The 17,929-nt window shown below is 36.4% G+C and overlaps 2 protein-coding genes and 2 long non-coding RNA genes across 6 annotated transcripts in view; 1 reads left to right on the top strand and 3 right to left on the bottom strand.

Moving 5' to 3' along the window:
- Positions 1 to 99: 99 nt before the first annotated feature.
- LOC123971267 (receptor-type tyrosine-protein phosphatase C-like) lies at positions 100 to 6,416 on the bottom strand. Its single transcript, XM_046049983.1, has 10 exons — positions 6,353 to 6,416; positions 3,543 to 3,818; positions 3,212 to 3,448; positions 3,014 to 3,127; positions 2,567 to 2,704; positions 2,289 to 2,441; positions 1,551 to 1,697; positions 593 to 800; positions 450 to 510; positions 100 to 346 (listed from the first exon to the last, which is right to left on the bottom strand). The coding sequence occupies exons 1-9, from the start codon at positions 6,414 to 6,416 to the stop codon at positions 507 to 509; spliced, it is 1,341 nt and encodes a 446-aa protein (XP_045905939.1). The 3' UTR covers positions 100 to 346; positions 450 to 506.
- Positions 6,417 to 7,041: 625 nt separating this feature from the next.
- LOC123971771 (receptor-type tyrosine-protein phosphatase C-like) overlaps positions 7,042 to 17,929 on the bottom strand; it is a 14,110-nt gene continuing 3,222 nt past the window's right edge. Inside the window, exons 6-11 of the mRNA XM_046050801.1 lie at positions 16,856 to 17,002; positions 10,015 to 10,220; positions 9,855 to 9,915; positions 9,589 to 9,694; positions 9,274 to 9,305; positions 7,042 to 9,110 (exon numbers count right to left, since the gene is read on the bottom strand). Coding sequence (XP_045906757.1) covers positions 9,070 to 9,110; positions 9,274 to 9,305; positions 9,589 to 9,694; positions 9,855 to 9,915; positions 10,015 to 10,220; positions 16,856 to 17,002 — 593 coding nt within the window. The 3' untranslated portion in view covers positions 7,042 to 9,069. The remainder of the gene's footprint in view (positions 9,111 to 9,273; positions 9,306 to 9,588; positions 9,695 to 9,854; positions 9,916 to 10,014; positions 10,221 to 16,855; positions 17,003 to 17,929) is intronic.
- LOC123971773 lies at positions 10,710 to 12,806 on the top strand. Its single transcript, XR_006825281.1, has 2 exons — positions 10,710 to 11,013; positions 11,980 to 12,806. It is a non-coding gene; the product is annotated as an uncharacterized LOC123971773 (long non-coding RNA).
- Positions 12,617 to 15,280, bottom strand: LOC123971772. 3 transcript variants are annotated; one of them, XR_006825280.1, is made up of 3 exons: positions 14,958 to 15,280; positions 14,082 to 14,848; positions 12,617 to 13,940 (listed from the first exon to the last, which is right to left on the bottom strand). It is a non-coding gene; the product is annotated as an uncharacterized LOC123971772 (long non-coding RNA). The 3 variants fall into 3 exon arrangements; XR_006825278.1 differs by having other exon boundaries at positions 14,082 to 14,834; XR_006825279.1 differs by having other exon boundaries at positions 14,583 to 14,834.

Here is a 17,929-nt window from a genome sequence, read left to right as displayed (position 1 = left end):
AAGCAAGTGACAAGTTGGGAGTGAGAATCTGTTGCACTGGGCTATTAAAAGGATTGGAGACATGTATAATGGGTAAACATGTTTCATTGTTCACTTTCTCTGTCATTTTTAATCTGATTTAAAGAACTGGGATCCGTTGTACTGTAAATTAAAACTCACTACTACAACTGTAAAACAAACTCGAGACAATGTGACAGTCAATCTGAAGCAGGTGGTAAGAAGTAAAATTATCTTTACTCTCTGTACCTCCTGCACTTCTGAACGAAGATCCCCACAGCCAGGACCACACATGTGATGTTGATGATGATAAAGACGACCAGAAACCCAAAGAGAGCTTTGCCATTATCTGTAAAATGTTGGGAAAATAATATCAAAGAGGTAGCAGTTGCCAAGGATATAATGTGTAGAAATGGATGTGAAATAATTTTTTTAATTAAAAATACACATACAGAGAGTGTCAAATTTTTCTTTCTTGGTGTTGCTCTCATAATGTCCATTGAAAGCAGTCACCTGGAAAGACAAAAAATCTGTTAATCAGGAATTACAGCATTTGAAAAAATCTTCTGAAACCAAAAATTAGGATTATACATACCTCCACTCTGTAGGTCGTAGAAGAGCGAAGATCTCTGAATTCAAACTCGCATTTTTTTTTTCAGTCTTCTTCAGATCGACAATGCCATAATAAAGACGTGCAATGTATTTCTCTTCAGGTCCATTAAAACGTTTTGAATGAAAACAGGTGACGCTAATTACATTATGCTCTGGAATAGTCACCATCAGTTTAACGATATCTTCTGGTTCTGTAAGAGAGTGAAGAAAAACAGTATATTTTATTTAGATGCACCACTGTTTGCCGACAGTGATTAGCGATTATTAGTGTGTTGTATTTGTTATGTTGGTTGTCAGAAGTAATAAAAATATAAATTGTGCAAAGCAAAAAAAGATTATAAAAAGATCAGATATTTTGTCATTCAATTTTTACTTTTTGTTATTTATCCCACTTTTGTTATTTATGTTTTTTGTTGTTTTTGTTCATTATAATGGCTTTAACTATGATGTTCTTATATTGTAGGCCTACATAATGGATATTGGTATTGGTATTTGGCAATGGTATGATTATCCGCCTGTAATGTCATTTCTTAAAATAAACAAATAATACATGAATAAAGATAAATGAGGTAATGTATATAATACTTAATGCAAAAAATTGCATTTGGAATTATAATTACTTTAATTAGCTTAAACAAAATCATTAATTACAGTAAATCTTGTGTTGATGTTCCAAATTCAAATATTAATTTAGTAATTATGACCTTTGAGAGTCATAATAAGTTGCATGATATCAGTTGTGTTCCAAAATATTGAATACTATTTCAGACTGTGTGGTCTTAAAATGAAAAAGATATTTACTTTTACTGCCACAAAGTCGTCTTAAGTGGATATTCCACAACATGTGAAATACACAACCTTAATAAATAAATAGTCACATTAGTCGTTTTGTATTATGTACGTGTTGACTGTAATCTGCTCCAAAACATGTGGAAATTTACTTCCAATCGCAGTTTTCTGTTTCACTTCAGCTGGTTTGCCAACGTTTTTCTTGTTGTAGGTGGGCTGGACTTTACAGGTATAGTCAGTGTACGCTGTCAGTCCAGTAAAATGACATGTTCCTCCTGGTGGATGTGTGATAACGGCAACTGCAAGATAGTTTAATTAGGCGGTTTGATTGAATAACAAGACAACAGAAACACAATTAAAGGATCACACAAATGTCCGTCAATCAATGTCATCCATGTGTCATTGGTACATCATCAGCTCTGATCCTACCTTTAGTATACATTATGTGCTATTGGGGAAGGAAACCAGGAAAATTAAAAGTTGAAGCTAATATGTATTTTTTTATTTATTTTAGAATTATTTCCAGTAAACAACCAGCTAATCATTTACTGTGAAGCTGAAGTTTTAGCTGTAAATACTTTTTTTCTGACCTCAAGAAACAATGATATTAAACTCTGACATTTTAATGTTGTTTCTGTTTCTTAATTCATGTTAATTTTGTAAATCCTCCAAACTGTGACTTGTTATAACATCTTAGGTTATTTACACTTACTTACTCAGCATGCTAAAGTGTTAGCATGGACCACTGTAGATCCATAGGTGATTCACGTGTCCACCATTTATTTAAGTATTTAGGTAAACTAACCAGTAAAATGATCTTCAAAGACTTCCAAAAGTGCATTCCTATAAAATGAATCAAACAATTACTTAATCTGAATAATTTTACTTACTTGTGGGTTTCTGTTTGGAATTAGAGTCACAGCTGCAGCCATAAGAAAGCTTCTGAAGATGAGAAAGGACATCTTGACAGTTGTTACTGGTCGTGGTCCAACTCAACACAATGGAGGTATTGGTTGCACTTGGCATTGGGTTAATTGTAAGATCTGTTAGAACACATTAGACATCTGTAACACTGACTATCTGGTGTTGTCCTTTTCTCCATAGTTATTGCAGGATACAAGCTTGTTGTTCTTATCATTGTACTGAGGTAAAGTGAATATCAACATACCACAGTCAACCTGGAAGCTGATCTCAGTTGTGTTTTTTATGGTGACATTGTTGACATCAAGGATCTGACTATTACAGCTGTAGTTTGTGAAGGGCTCCAACTCAGGCAATTTCTTGGGCTCATTGAATTTTCCAATTTCTGAGGAGACACAAGGATGACCACATTTCTTCAACAACTGGTAATATTGTTAAATAATAATATAATAATAATAATAATAAAAATTATTAGAATAGATTAAGCTGTGGACACATTCAGAGCAAATAAATAAATAAATCTTCTCTTCAGAACTGATTCAGTGCACAAAACAATCCCTCAACTTCCTCTTTCGCAAAGACAATTCAATTCAGTTCAGTTTTAAGTAAAAACTAATTTCTGTTGACATTTTTCCATGTAAATCCATTCAGAGTCTTGTTGACAGACAAAGTCTCTTCTATCATCTTCACTCACCCCAACAGGTGTAATCGGCGGTGAGATCATTGCAGTTTGGAGGAAATGTTGTTTCTATGTTTGCAGGAAGTCCAGTGGAAGCAGTCTGACTTATTTTACTTGAATTTAAGAAATCTGTGGAAAAAAGAAAACAGCACATAGATTAAACATGACTGAGTAAATGCAATTCAAAACACAGGAGAAACCTACTGTACATACCAACAGGGATGCTTTTGGTGAGGCTAAAGGAGTTTGAACAGTTTCCTGAAGTGAAGGTTGTGGTCAAATCTGAGCAGATGTCATCATAACGAGGTATGATACACAATATTTTATTGTCACTTTTGCATGGCTCAGCTTGAATGTGATTTGATGTTGACAGTGAAGAGCTGATGTTCCAATCACTACGGTAACAAACGTATCCAGGGGTGCAGTTGACTTCTTCACTGTCATCTTTACCTAAAATGATGCACAAATATCTCTCTGTCTTGTTTCTTAAAGCAAAAAAACAAAAGTAAGATGCAGTTCAAAAGTATGAATTATTGTTACTTACGCATTCCAATTGTCTTTGTGATTTCATTTCCAGTGTCGTTACAGGGGGTTTCTTTGCTCGCATTCAGTTCAATAAATGCCACATTAAGCTTATATTCAGTGCAGGGCTTCAGGTGTTTGATATTATGTGCTGTGTTTTGATTGGAGTGCTGAACGTTGGATTTCTTTACAATCTCAGGTGAGTCCTTCTCATTAATGTTTATGGTGTAGATACCATTGGTAGAGCTTGTAATGTTCATCTGGAAGCCACCTTTGATGCTAGTGACAGTGTAAGAACCTGCACACAAAATCAACATAATCACAAAATCTCTTGGTTAATATAAACCACCTGATGTACATGCTGAACGTACTCCTGAGCTGAAACAAAATAAAATCCAAACACAGTCACTGTATAAATCGACTTTAATTGCATTCATTGCAAGGGTAAGAGAGTAAAACTGGATAAAAATAATGGAAAACAATACAATTAATACCACTGTTTGTAAAGATTAGTGTAACGATATATATATATATATATATATATATATAGTGTGTGTGTGTGTGTGTGTGTGTATATATATATATATATATATATATATATATATATAGTGTATTTTATGAACTTCTTGTAACCCATTCCTTGGCAGTAATATTGGTAGTAACTGTTGTCTGCACATATATGAGTAACACACATGTATATATGTACATCTAATCACAGTCCTGTATTAGAACAAATGAGGGCTTAAAAGGAAAACTCCAACCTTTGATGATACTAGTCATACTTTTTTAAGCAGTCTAATTTCTTAAATCAAGAGAAATTAAGATGCAATTCAAATGTATAATTTGTTTTTACAAACTCATTTCAGTTCTAGTTTTATTTTCAGTGTGGTTACAGTGTTTCTTTGCCAATACTATCAATAAATGAAATATTTCGCACATAGAAAGTACAGGCAACCAGTATGCTTAGATATCAATCAATACTGCTATCCACACAGCATGTTCACTTCACTTGTGCTTTATACATGTAGCTACAACCCAAAGTGTATTTATATGATTCAAGTCTGTCCTCTTCTAACTTCTACATGTATACATTAGTTTTGTATTGAACTGTGAGTGCTGCCTAAATGCTTCTAGTCCAGGTGACAATGACGGAAGCTGCTGATGTGCTGCTTTTGCTCTGTGGCCAAGACAGGATATACTGTAACACCGAAAGACACTATTCACATGCTACGGATGCTTTTGGTGAGGCTGTGAATGTCATAGTTGCATCTATTGATATGTCAGTGAAATCAGGTGTGATACTGTGGAAGATTTTTTCAATTGTACTATTAGTGTAATATGTTTTCACTTTCTGACTGCATTCTTCTGTCGAACTGATTACACACATTCTATAGATTCTCTTAGTACGAAGAAGATTTGGAGAAAGAAACCGATTCTCTTGGTAATGGCACCGTTTGTTTTTCTGTTCACTCCCACAGTACTAAGCTGTGGTTTTTTTGATATACAGGAAATATAAACTGTGCTCAGTGGTAAAACTAGACTTACTGATATGACTATATTGAACATTTGGTTGAACACCAGCATTTACAAGCTGCAGAATACGTACATTTCAAATTAACTAATATCTCGTTGTATCTGACTGCAGTGCAAAATAATCTAAAAAAAGGTTGATCATGATTTATGCAGTGATGTTCCTATGGACATGCTTTTAATGGCTGATGTATGGATGGATTTGGATGGATGATTTTGACTCTGAGAACATATATATATATATATATCTTAAATTACATATTTACAAATGTTGTTCTACTGTCCTCTTTCTACCTAACAACAAAGTACAAGGAGACATATGTAGCTGTTGACTGCACAATCCTATTTGTTAATAAATGCTCTGTATCTGAAATACTATCTGAATACTTTCATATGGTTATCCATGAATCATGTTGTGTTTCTCACTATTAAGTTCACACTTTCCATAATTCCTATAATTTTGTTACAAAGAAATTGTTGCTATTCTCTAATCCCTTTATTCATGTCAAATTAAATATGTTTGTTTTGAAGAGCAGAAAATGTACATTCAAAGGAAGTATTTTATCTTTATTTCATCTTATTATTAGTTAGGAAGATTTTACAGTATGCTGATGCTAAATCTTTTAGTTTAATTATTCAAAATGTATATCTTGTATGTTTTGTTGTGGTTATTGCTGTCGTCTGTAACCTTTTTTATGCCGCTATTTTGGCCAGGTCTCCTTTGTAAAAGAGATCGCTGATCTCAATGGGCCTAATTAAATATGGGTTAAAATAATAAATAATAAAAAGTAATTAAATTAAAAAAGTTAAAAGTCTTCATGTCAAAATACACTACCAAATAGTTTTTAAAGTATAAAATGTGCATATATATCAGTATATATAAATATTTTTATTTTTTTCTTTGTTTCACAGATTTTTTTTGTTGAGGGTTGGTGTGTCATTTCAACAGTTCTGAGACTGTTGGAGCTCAACAAAGCAATTCTGATCTGAAAACTATACTGATAAAATAAAATGTAATGTTATTACATTTTCGATATTAAAAACCTCAAATTGTGAAGTGCATGTTTCCCTTTTTCTCATAGAAACAATCACTTGCCAGCCATATGCTACAACATATATTTAAATCAATTAATATTATATCTTTAAAAAGAATCTGTTTTTTTCCCCAAGACTTCAGGATGGCTTCAGGATGGCAGATACAAGGACTTAACGCCTAACCTCCTAACCCTAGACCACCTTTTTGTTTCCAGTCCCTTTATTTTAAAAAAGCTCATTACATTAACGTTGAATATGGTTACTTACAGTTGGCCAAACCGATGATTCCAGCACAGAGCAGCAGGATCTTGAGACCACAGAAACCTGCCATATCCAGGAGTGTGTACAGCTACATACAGGGTAATCGAATTGGCAGATTATTTCTTTTAAACACTAAGAAAAAAGAGTCTGATATTCAAGTTAAATGCCTTTCCACACAGCTTTCTGACAAGTTTCTCATTCTTTAACCCTCACAAACCCCACCTCTGGTTTCAAGTGAAGTGAATCAGAATCCCACCCATAATCTACCTTTTCTTCGATGATTAAAAGCTTCATTTCCTCTATGTCACAGCAAAAAGGAAATCCTCTGTAAGCCTCCCATCTGTTTTCTAATTAGTTCTTTCTTTTGATATTTCTATTAGTCAACCTGTTAATATGTACAGTATATGCTATTGTACTTGGATTTGGTTTTCAGCAGCAGGGTTTGGTATGTGAGGCTTGTAGACACTTGTTCAGTGTGCTGCTGGTCGCAGACTCTGGGTTTAATCCCAAATTAAGGGACTCAATAAATAATAATAATAATCTTTATTTATAGAGCACTTTTCAAAACAATGTTACAAAGTGCTTTCACAAGAGCAAAGAAAATAAAACACAGTAAACAAAATAAGATACACAGTAAAAGCAGGAAGAAAGTTATGAAATTAAAATACAGTTAAAAGAAAAATAGCTAATTAAAATCAGGAAAGGCTCTTCTATAAAAGTATGTTTTAAGATGGGACTTAAGAGTTCACTGACCCAGCCGAGCAGATATTTAGTCATCTTTACACACTTGTCTCATGTGTTTAACATCTTATCTAATCTTTAGAACAGGTATCAATGTTTGAATGATTGGAGCATCAATTGATGATTGATATAAAAGGAAACACTAAAGCGTTTAGGTAGTGCCAAGCGTTACAAAGCCCAGCCAGTATTATTCAGTTGCAGAGCCGCAGCGGCAACAGTTTCAGATCTGACGTTCGGGACCCTTTCGTTTGTAAAGAAGGACTGAACTTCATAGGTCAGATGAGCATGTGCCTCCTTTCACCTACAAAGTGTAAATATCTGTGGCAAAAGGAGACGTTTCATGTAAAGTGAATTTATAGTAGGAGTTGGAACGTTTAATAGACTGGCAAATGATACCAGCTTGTAAGTACATTCATATACAGTAACTTTTTTTTTCCTTTAAACACACCATGATAAACAACATAATACTGACTTCAGGTGCTGACTTCTTTGATTCCATTAGTTACATCCTGCAGTGACTTTTTATTGATCTAAAAGTTCATGTGAATTATGTCATCTGAACAAACAAACCTAGTAAATCTCATGTCATTTCATATTTCCTGTCTTTAGAAGCTGATGAGGATGGCCGAAATCCACCGTTTTATCTGACAGCACAATAGATTAAGGGATGCTAGTCGCTACTCAGAATAATGCCTCCAAATTTGGGCAAAAGAGGGCTATGTTTCTCATCAGCATGTAGAGAAAAACTAGGACGAGTTCTTGTACTAATTGAACCATACATTTGGTTGTCATTGAATTAATTCCCTTCCTTATTGATCATTTGTACAATAGATGATTCTGAAAACAGGATTATTTCTTCTGACAATTCAAACTAAGTGGATTCACTTGTCCGAAAAGGCTGCATGTTAAGCCCAAGCCAAAAGATGGACATATAATGTTTAACAGTTACAAGTTTTATAGTATTTAATTTTGAGTATTTAGTATCGATCGTAGGCTGGTATGATACTAAGTTCTAATATGTTTTCATATAAATATGAAAGGTAATACCTTAAAAATAGACACAAAAATACAGCAGCTGAAAAAAGCATAAACGCATGTCTGCAAACTCCACCTATAGCTTTCACTGCCTGTAGGTGGCGGAAGTATCACATTTCAGCAGCAATATTGTTTCTTGCCTATAGGAGGTGATGTCTACAATACATTTTTGCAGCTGCTGCAGTCATTGTTCTTTAGGTGGAAGAAAAATACAAATAGACAATATGAGATGATTACAGCAGAACAATAATATAATCTCAAAGCCATGCAACACAGGTACATTTTTAAGTATGATTTTAAAATACTCACTGCCAGTCCAACATTATACTGTTTGGGAAACTGTTCATAGGTTTACAGCCATAGCACCAAATACTTGGTTTAATTTTCACTTGAGCGTCGCTGAAGAGAAAGAAGTAATAATAATAATAATAATAATAATAATGCATTTATATAGCGCTTTATCATAGTAACTCAAACCACTTCAGAGTGGAGTGGGGGGGGGCTCAAAACCAAAAGCGTGGCACCCACCTGGGTGATGCACGGCAGCCATTTTGCGCCAGAATGCTCACCACACAAGTCGGCTGGAAGATGATCAAAGACACCTTTTATGGTCCTGATCTACAACTTTATGTAATTTATTTTATTAGTCCTAAATTGTGTCACCTTACATTTAAAGTTTGTGTCATTATCTCAGCTCATTGAGATTAAGAGCAAAGAAAGTAGAAAAGAACACAAGAACAGTTCCACTTGTTACAAGGTGCACATTAAATAACAGGAAAAAAAGTATTATCCAACAGAGTCAGGAAAACAAAACATTCTTTCAAACAAGTCATTATCAATCCAAACAGACTCAGTGCCAGTGTAGACAGATTAAAAGGCCTACTGCATACAGAACAAATTAATAGGTGTAAATGATGAGTTATTTCGCTGCTGCATCAGGCCTTCCTTCATAAGCCAGTGTCTTTACAACGAGGTTCGTTAATATAAACTACAGTGGCAGAAAATGGGAAATAGTTTGTTATTGTTATTGTTAAGTGCTCATCAAACTATATTATAACACGTGATGTAATAACCTAACCATAAACCATCATTCATTAATAATAATTTATGGCTGCTGAATGTGATTGCTCACTGAAAGAAAACATACGTACTTTCTTCAAGCATCACATCTTCATTCACGTCACTGTGGGGAAAATAGTGAAGATTGGTTTTTATAGAATAAATTGTATATAGAATATAACATAATATACTATCTATTAAAAGGATTGAAGACATACATAATGGGTAAACATATTTCATTGTTCACTTTATCTCTGTCCTTTTTAATCTGATTTAAAGAACTGAGTTCAGCTGCAACAACTGATCCTGTACTGTAAATTTAAACTCACTGCAATAACTGTAAAACAAACTAGAGACAATGTGACAGTCAAACTGAAGCAGGTGGTAAGAAGTGAAATGATCTTTACTCTCTGGACTTCCTGCGCTTCTGAAAGTAGATCACCACAGCCAGGACCACACATGTGATAATGATGAAAAAGGCGACCCGAAACCCAATGTGAGCTTTGTCATTATCTGGAAAATGTTGGGAAAAAATCAGTGTTAGAATTTATGTCAAAGATACAATGTATAGAAATGGATGTGTGTACTGTGTGTCAGGGGAAAAATGTGGGGAAAAAAGTGATCAAACTGAACAATGTGAGACAGTTTGTGGCATTAATGAAACCTCACATACAGCGAGTGTCCACTTGTTTTATCTCGGGGTTGCTCTCAAATATACTGTTGACAGCAGTCACCTGGAAAGACAGAAAATTCCTAAATCAGGAATTATACCATTTGAAGAAATAACACAAATGGAATAATATTCTGAAACCAAAAATTAGGATTATACAAACCTTCAATGTGTAGGTCGTAGAGTAGCTAAGATCTCTGAATTCAAAATTGCAATTTTTATCTATCTCCTTCAGAGTTCCACTGCAATCATCAAGACATGCAATGTATTTCACTGCAGGTCCATTTAAAGTTTTTGGTTCATTACAGGTTACTTTAATCACATTATGCTCTGGAACAGTCACCACCAAATTAGTCACACGTTCTGGCTCTGTAAGAGAGTGAAGAAAAACAGCACATTTTCATTTACAACACTGTTTGCTTACCCACAGTTAAAATGAAGTTTTAGTTTCCTATAAAACAAGCCAAAGTAAAAAGTATATAAAGATCAGAACATTTTGTATTATTCTGTATTCTTAGTCTTTAAATGATGAATGAAAGTTTTAAAATTGTACTTTTTGGTATTTATCCTACTCATCTTTATCCTTTATGTGTTGGTAGAAGTTGTATGAGGGGTCTGGACAATCTGCTCTGTAGGTCGGACTTAATTTAATGTTAGATGGCACGTTTAATTTAAAACTGCCCAAACCCCCCGGGAAAAAACACCTACAATAACATACCCAACATGACTCCTCAAACATTAGGCCTATATTCATATTTGTCGTCCTGTCCTTTGATAGGTCAGAAGCTAAGCAATATGAACCCATTGTAAGTAAACCTATTTATGTTACCATTCCGGAGTAAATGAAGATGCAATAAAGGAAAAGATCAGATTTTCATCCTCGTCTAGTATAGAGGGTATGCGCATGACATCACAGTACGCGGAAGTCACTGCAGTACGCTCACTGAGTGGCGGAAAGACGGCGGCAGCTTTAATCACCGAGAACACAAACAACACATCTAAAATGGGGAAGAGCTGTTGTGCAATTGACTGTACAAAAAGTCAGAGCTATCTTTTACACACTGCCAAAAGCAAAAGAAAAGAGAATGGATCGCTGCAATTCACAGAAACAACCGGAATCTAGGCACCAAAACGTGGATATGCAGTTCCCATTTTGTGTCAGGTAAGTTACTAAATTTTTAACGTTAGCGTCTTCATTTATACAAAAAGCCATAATTATGACCTTGTTCTACAAACAAATGTGGGAAGATTTGTTAGCTAACAGACAAACAAAGTTTTACATACAAGGTGATACTCAAAGCAGTTTTACACAGCCAGCCAGATAACTTTAAAAGTTTCTAGAAACTATGTTGACATTATGTTTACTTAGCCCCCCCGAAGCTTGTATGGATAAGCAGGTGAAGATGATTGATGGATGAATGATTAGCATCTATAAGGACTTTGTTAGCATCCATATAGGTAGCTGAATCACACCTCTAGGCTAACTTACTTTAGTAATTGATTCAGTTTTACCTCCACCACTGATCGAACTAGAAACTAGAGCTGTCAACAACCTGGAAAGGTATCTGCGAGCTCAAGAAGTTTCTGACAGAAGACTTGTCAACACAAGTAGAGAGCTGGCGGCCACAGCTCTTCTGAACCTGCACCAGAGCAGGAGGTACAAGCAGAGGTGCAGCATGATGAAGTCCAAGGCACTGAGGTCCAGACAGAGGAGACACACAATGACATGGCCTCATTACATGAACAGATTAAATCTTTAAACACTTTCATGTTAGTGTTGAGTTATGTGTCTTCAGGTTTTCCTGCTACTGCAAAACAGTCCCTCAAGCCTATTCAGGAACTACTTCTTACACTGATGAAGCTGCATCTCAATCTGTCTGAGGAATGTTTAGGCTACCTCAGTCAACAGTATCAAGAATCTTTCACCATTGGATATAGGTAATGGCAAGCAGGCTCCATCCCCTAATACTGTGGCCGGAAAGAGAAGACTTAAGACGCAGCTTACTGATGTGTTTTTGGACATTTTTTAAGAGCTGTGTGAGCATAATTTACTGCTTTGAGGTGTTCATAGAGCGACCTTCAGATTTAACACAACACTATTAAATTTCTTATTTCAATAACACCACAGGGAAGGATCTCCTTTGTGTCAAAGGCCTGGGGTGGACGTGTTACAGACAAACCGAGCACAGCGGGTTCCTTGACAAGCTCCTCCAAGGCGACTTGATAGTGGCTGACCGGGGTTTCACGATAGAGGATAGTGTTGGTTTATTTTGTGTAGAATTAATAACACCTCCATTCACACCAGGGAAGAAACAGCTTATCCGCAAAGAAACCGAATCTGCTTAAAAAATGTCTCGTGTGAGGATCCATGTCGAAAGAGTCATTGGAACATTGAGACAGAAATACACATTCTGGGCTCAACACTGCCTGTAAGCCTCATTAGAGTGGAACAAAATGGCAAAGTGGAGGACAACCTTATAGACAAGATTGTGTTAACATGTTGTGCTCTGAGTTATGTGTGTGAAACCATTGTGTCTTCAGATTGAAGTGGACATCTTGTACAGGGCTGGATGGTATGGCAAAACATGTTATTAAATGTAAAATAGAAATGTAAAAAGTACAATATAAAAGTTCATATGAAAGCTCATGTAAATTGTTATTCAAATAACCCATGAGATTTTCACTGTGATACTGACTATCTCTTAAAACTGAGCTACTTTAACCTTAGACATGATTTTTATCAAAAAGACAATGGGGAAAAGTGGTACATTTTGTAAATATTTATTCTGTAATGTATACAGTATTTCCACATTAATGTTTGGTATTTTCACATTTTTTAGTGACTGCATATTTTTACATTTTGACACATACCTGTAATGCTCTGATGAAGATTGTGTGACTGAAACGTTTGTAAAGTAAGCCTGACAAATAAAATTATATTTTGGTATGCTGAAACTTTTCTCTAACAGTTTTGACTATTTACTTTCCAACCTTGGACATGAAAACCAGTTGGGGAAAAAAGCTCCTTTTAAGCTTAACATTCTAAACAACTATATTTCATAAACAATGTAAAGACTAACAGATAATTAGAAAAAGAAAACTGTAAAACCTTTGTTTAGAACTGTAATGTAAAAGATGTTTACCTTGTTTGAAATGTGTCACAAACTGCTCCTTTAAATGTGAGGTTGAAACATACCAGATAACATTATACAAGCAAGAGTAAGTAACTTGAGGCTTTTCAAAATGTCCAGTAGTTCCCCCAAAGTAGTCTACTGTTGTACCCCGGACAAATGGATATCTATCTGAGTCCTTAAATTTTCAGGCAGCATGTGGCTTGAAGCTGGTCTCTAATTGGTTTCTTAAAGATTCTCCTTTGGACGCAGGTCGCTGTGTCCCTGGTGAATCAGAATTGGATACATGTTATTTTATCCAATCTGATTGGTTCTCATCACCTGTCATTCAACTTTACGCTCTTGGCCACTACTGTACTGCGAGTGCACAGGTGACACAGTCACTTCGACTTTTCCAAAACCTTGCTAGGCTAATCAGTGATCACTTTCGTATAGATAAATGGCAGCATTTAAACCAAATTCTGTCATTGATTTACAAAAAAACCCTTTCACAAGGCGTTCGCTGGAATAAAAAAAAAGAATAAAGGATCTCCGACCTGACCAACCCGATTTACAAATCCAGCAGCAGGCCTGTGATAGAGGAAGAAGCTAAACTCAAAGCTTCACTCGCGCTTGTTATGAGAAACGGAGGTGGCTGGCTGGATGTGATGTTAGCAATGCCCTTTTTTGCTTTCCCTGTCTTTTATTTCAAAGTGTCGGCACACACACACATTTAAAGCGCCCCCCCCCCCAAAATAATTATCACCAGCCACAACTGGTGTGTTGTCTTTTGCCAAGTAAGTGCGTTTTATTTCCAGGCACCCAGAGCCACAACAGTCACAAGACACCTTCCCATCAGGTGATGCACCAAGATGAGTGTACTGTTGGGAAATATAGAGCCCAGTGGGGGTTACATCAGAATTGACGTGTCTTGATGACATATTCCTCCTTAGCCTTGGTATCCTGCTGAATGCCCCACCTGAAAATATTTAATAAAACACAACGTTAAATTTGCATTAGTTGTCCATCATTACTCTGCACTAATGAGATTTTATCATTCCCTAGCCTCAACCTTTTGAAACTTCATAATTTGTCTTTAATCTAAAAATGTAAATAATACCTTGTTGCTGCAGTAGTAAACTTTGCTGACTATGGGAAGAAAAGAGCTTATCATCACTGCTCTTTATAACCGCACCAAACTTGGAAGCGGTTATCCTGCCATATCTGTAGGTATACCACATCCTTGATGAAGCCTGTCCCTTTGTCTCCTGTTGAACAAGCTGACACTGGGCGTCTGTGATCTTCAAATCCTCAAAGACCTTATCACATTTTTCAAGAAGTTAAATGTAGGTCAGACCAGCATTCTCAACTTCATAAAGTTGTCCTAACGGTGTAGGATAGACACCTTTCAGAGCCACAGGGACAAATTCGAGTGTTTTGGAGCTACAGAGAGCACAGCTGCTCTTGGGTTTGCTGCTTTAGCTTGTCCAGAAAGTCTGCAAGTTCATTTTCTGTAGGTTTAGGTATAGCATCATAGGACACAGAATTCCTTCGTGTAGCTTCGATAATCACATTCATGTCATGGATTCAAAACCTTTCTATGTTCTGGGACATGTCATACCTATAGAAGACAGTTCAGAGCAAGATATTTTCTTTGTGTTGGCTGAAGCCACCGGCATGGCAATGAAGTACACGGTGTGTCATCGCGCATCCTGACTCCGGACATAACTGCAAACATCAAAGCTGCTGCACGCGAACAGGTCTCTCGAAGTCCTGCCATACATGTACAATGAGCTGTCGAAACGGTCCCTGTCTTCTCTGCAGCTATCCAAGGTTTCAATGGGGGCTCATTCATTCTCCGGCTGTGTTTCACCTGCAAAGATATCGCTAAGTAACGTTTGTGAGTGTTAGCTCCGGACAAAACAGACCTACGGTTAGCTAACTTAGTTTTTTTTTCCAAATAAAAGTTCTAATAAAAAATACAACGTTTACAAACCTGTCCACAGACGACCAAAATATCCATAGGTGTCCTCGTCATTTTCATTTCGCCGATAAATCCTGCCTTGAAGTAACGTTACGAGCAAGCGTCAAGGCTTTTATACGCCTTCAGACTTTGTTTTTTGTGTATTGTGTTAGGAAACTCGATTACTGGCCACATCTCGATGTCCATGGACCACTGGTTCTTTGTTAAGCTGTAAGGATAACTGTCGAGTCCACCTGCCTTTAATTTGAGCAGATAATCGCATGTTTTACTCCCGGTTTCGTTGTTTCCACTGCTGTACACAGCCATGTTATCAGATGTTTTGCCACTCAGTCCAGTTTGGGGGGGCGTGTTCAGGAGGGGAAGTAACTTCAACGCATGCCCTCTATGAAATCTAAATTTCAAAGGCAATATCACCATTATAACCAAGATCCTGCAGATAATAATGCAACTGAATGTCTGAATGCTACGACATGCCATCAGAGCAGGGGTGTCCCTCTAACTTCAAGAAGAACTTGAAAAGTCATCTCTTCCAAAAACACTTGCTCTTATAATACCTATACCCCCTACCCTCTAACATGCACACTGCTCTTCTTCTCCTTACAATCTTCTTGTATTGATTGCACTATTTCCTTAACTCTTTCCCTAGATATTTACCCCATTGATCCCAGACCTGCTTTTAGCTCTTACTAGTATTTATTGCTGCTCTTACTAGTATTTCACTTACTGTATTAATGCCTTATTGATGCTTGTATGTTGTTCCTCAAATATAAGTCGCTTTGGATAAAAGCATCTGCCAAATGAGTAAATGCAATGTAATATAAATGTAAACTAAAATACAACACTTATGATACAATTTGTAGACTATTTACATATGTAGGCCTACATTTACCATGGGAGTTTTTCTTCACACTATTTAACACTATTTATTTCCATACAATCATGTTACAATAACATAAAACTCCCAAAATCATTATATAGATAAAATTAATATTGATCAATATTCCTATGAACTCCATCCAATACAGGCAGATAACTTGAGAATATAAGATCCCACAGTGATGTGTCAGATATCAAATTAATCGTCTCAGAACAGAACAGCATTGTTTTTAAATGGCGAGAAAGACGAATCTGTTCAAATAAAACTAAAGGGTGCGGGAGGGCAGGCGGAAAGTTTACAAGATGGAGCTATGCTATCAGAGCAAGTAAACAGTACTTTGTGTATTTTGACTAAACCTACAAAAACAGCTAAGGTAAGACACAATTCATGGTTGTAAATGAATAAATGTACATTTGTTTTTATTGTTGTCCAAGGGGTTATCCCGTGAGTTTGGATCATACTACTATATGAGTTACACAGCTGACATCTGTAAGGTCTGTGCGTGAAGTATAATTCATCTGCAGTTGTTAACATTGTATGATGAAAAATGCTAGTTTAGTGGGTATTACCTAACTAGTCTAGACCTAACTAGGTTGTTGTAATTTGAGTGGTTGATTGTGTCTGTATGATGAGATGAGAAATATCTGGCTGGCTGTGACTGCAGGCATGCACCATGTTTAGACAGATACTGTTGTTTTGCTACAAGCTCAAGGTGTTTGATCTATGTTTGGTTTAAGCAAGAATCGTTAGCATAGATTTTTAGCTGAGAAGCCTAGCTTTTAGTGAGTCACAGAGAATTACACTGAGAACAATGTTATTGGAATTTTAAGTCTAAAATTACTGTGATCCTGGTACATGTTGTGTACATGCGAGCGCGTATATTTCATATCACTGTTGGTGGTTACAGTAAAACATATCCCGGATATTCAACAGCATGCGACATACACAATCTTCACAAAAAAATTGTTAGGATAGTCTTTTTGTATTATATAGATGTTGACTGTAATCTTCTCCAAAAGATGTGGACACTTACTTCCAATCGCAGTTTTCTGTTTCACTTCAGCTGGTTTGCCAACGTTCTTCTTGTTGTAGGTGAGTTGGACTTTACAGTTATAGTCGGTGTATGGTGTCAGTCCAGTAAAATGACATGTTCCTGTTTGTGGATGTGTGTTCACTGCAACTGCAAGATAGTTTCATCAGCTGTTTTGTTGTGTTTGATTGAATAACAAGACAACAGAGACACAATTAAAGGATCACACAAATGTCCGTCAATCAATGTCATCCATGTGTCATTGGTACATCATCAGCTCTGATCCTACCTTTAGTATACATTATGTGCTATTGGGGAAGGAAACCAAGAAAATTAAAAGTTGAAGCTAATATGTATTTTTTATTTATTTTAGAATTATTTCCAGTAAACAACCAGCTAATCATTTACTGTGAAGCTGAAGTTTTAGCTGTAAATACTTTTTTTCTGACCTTTCTGACCTCAAGAAACAATGATATTAAACTCTGACATTTTAATGTTGTTTCTGTTTCTTAATTCATGTTATCCAACGAATGTTAAAATCAAGGGCAACTGGACTTGGTTGAAGATACTGGAAGACGTTTCGTCCCTCATCCAAAGGACTTCTTCAGTTCTGACTGACTGGCAGGGAAACTCAGCTATTTAACCTCAGTGGGGTCGTTGGCCCGGGTCATCGATACCGCTGGTTCGTTAGTGTTCCTTGTTGCTGTGACGACAGTCATTACAGTCGTTAAGACTACCTGTGGCCAAGACTGAACGACCATCGTTGGTATTTTCACCTGAGGTCAATAGGTTACGTTTGTTGAGTTTCCTGGGAAGTGATGAAAGGACAGCATTGTAAGTGGGGGATAAGTGGTGGCGTAGACCCCCTCCCCTGTTCAATGACGGCTTCTCAACCCTGGTGTAGATGGCTTCCTTGACACCTCTTTCAAACCATCCATCTTCTCTGTCTAAAATGTACACCTGGTGGTCCTCAAACGAGTGTCCTCTGTCCTTCAGATGTAAGTAGACTGCAGAGTCTTGACCTGAGGAGTTGGCCCTTCTGTGTTGAACCATGCGTTTGTGTAGTGGTTGTTTAGT

This window comes from Micropterus dolomieu, linkage group LG05 (genome assembly GCF_021292245.1).
Source record: "Micropterus dolomieu isolate WLL.071019.BEF.003 ecotype Adirondacks linkage group LG05, ASM2129224v1, whole genome shotgun sequence".
In the NCBI taxonomy this organism is placed as follows: Eukaryota; Metazoa; Chordata; class Actinopteri; order Centrarchiformes; family Centrarchidae; genus Micropterus; species Micropterus dolomieu.
The sequence above is the reverse complement of the archived record's forward strand: the minus strand, read 5'-3'. Positions and strand labels throughout refer to the sequence as shown.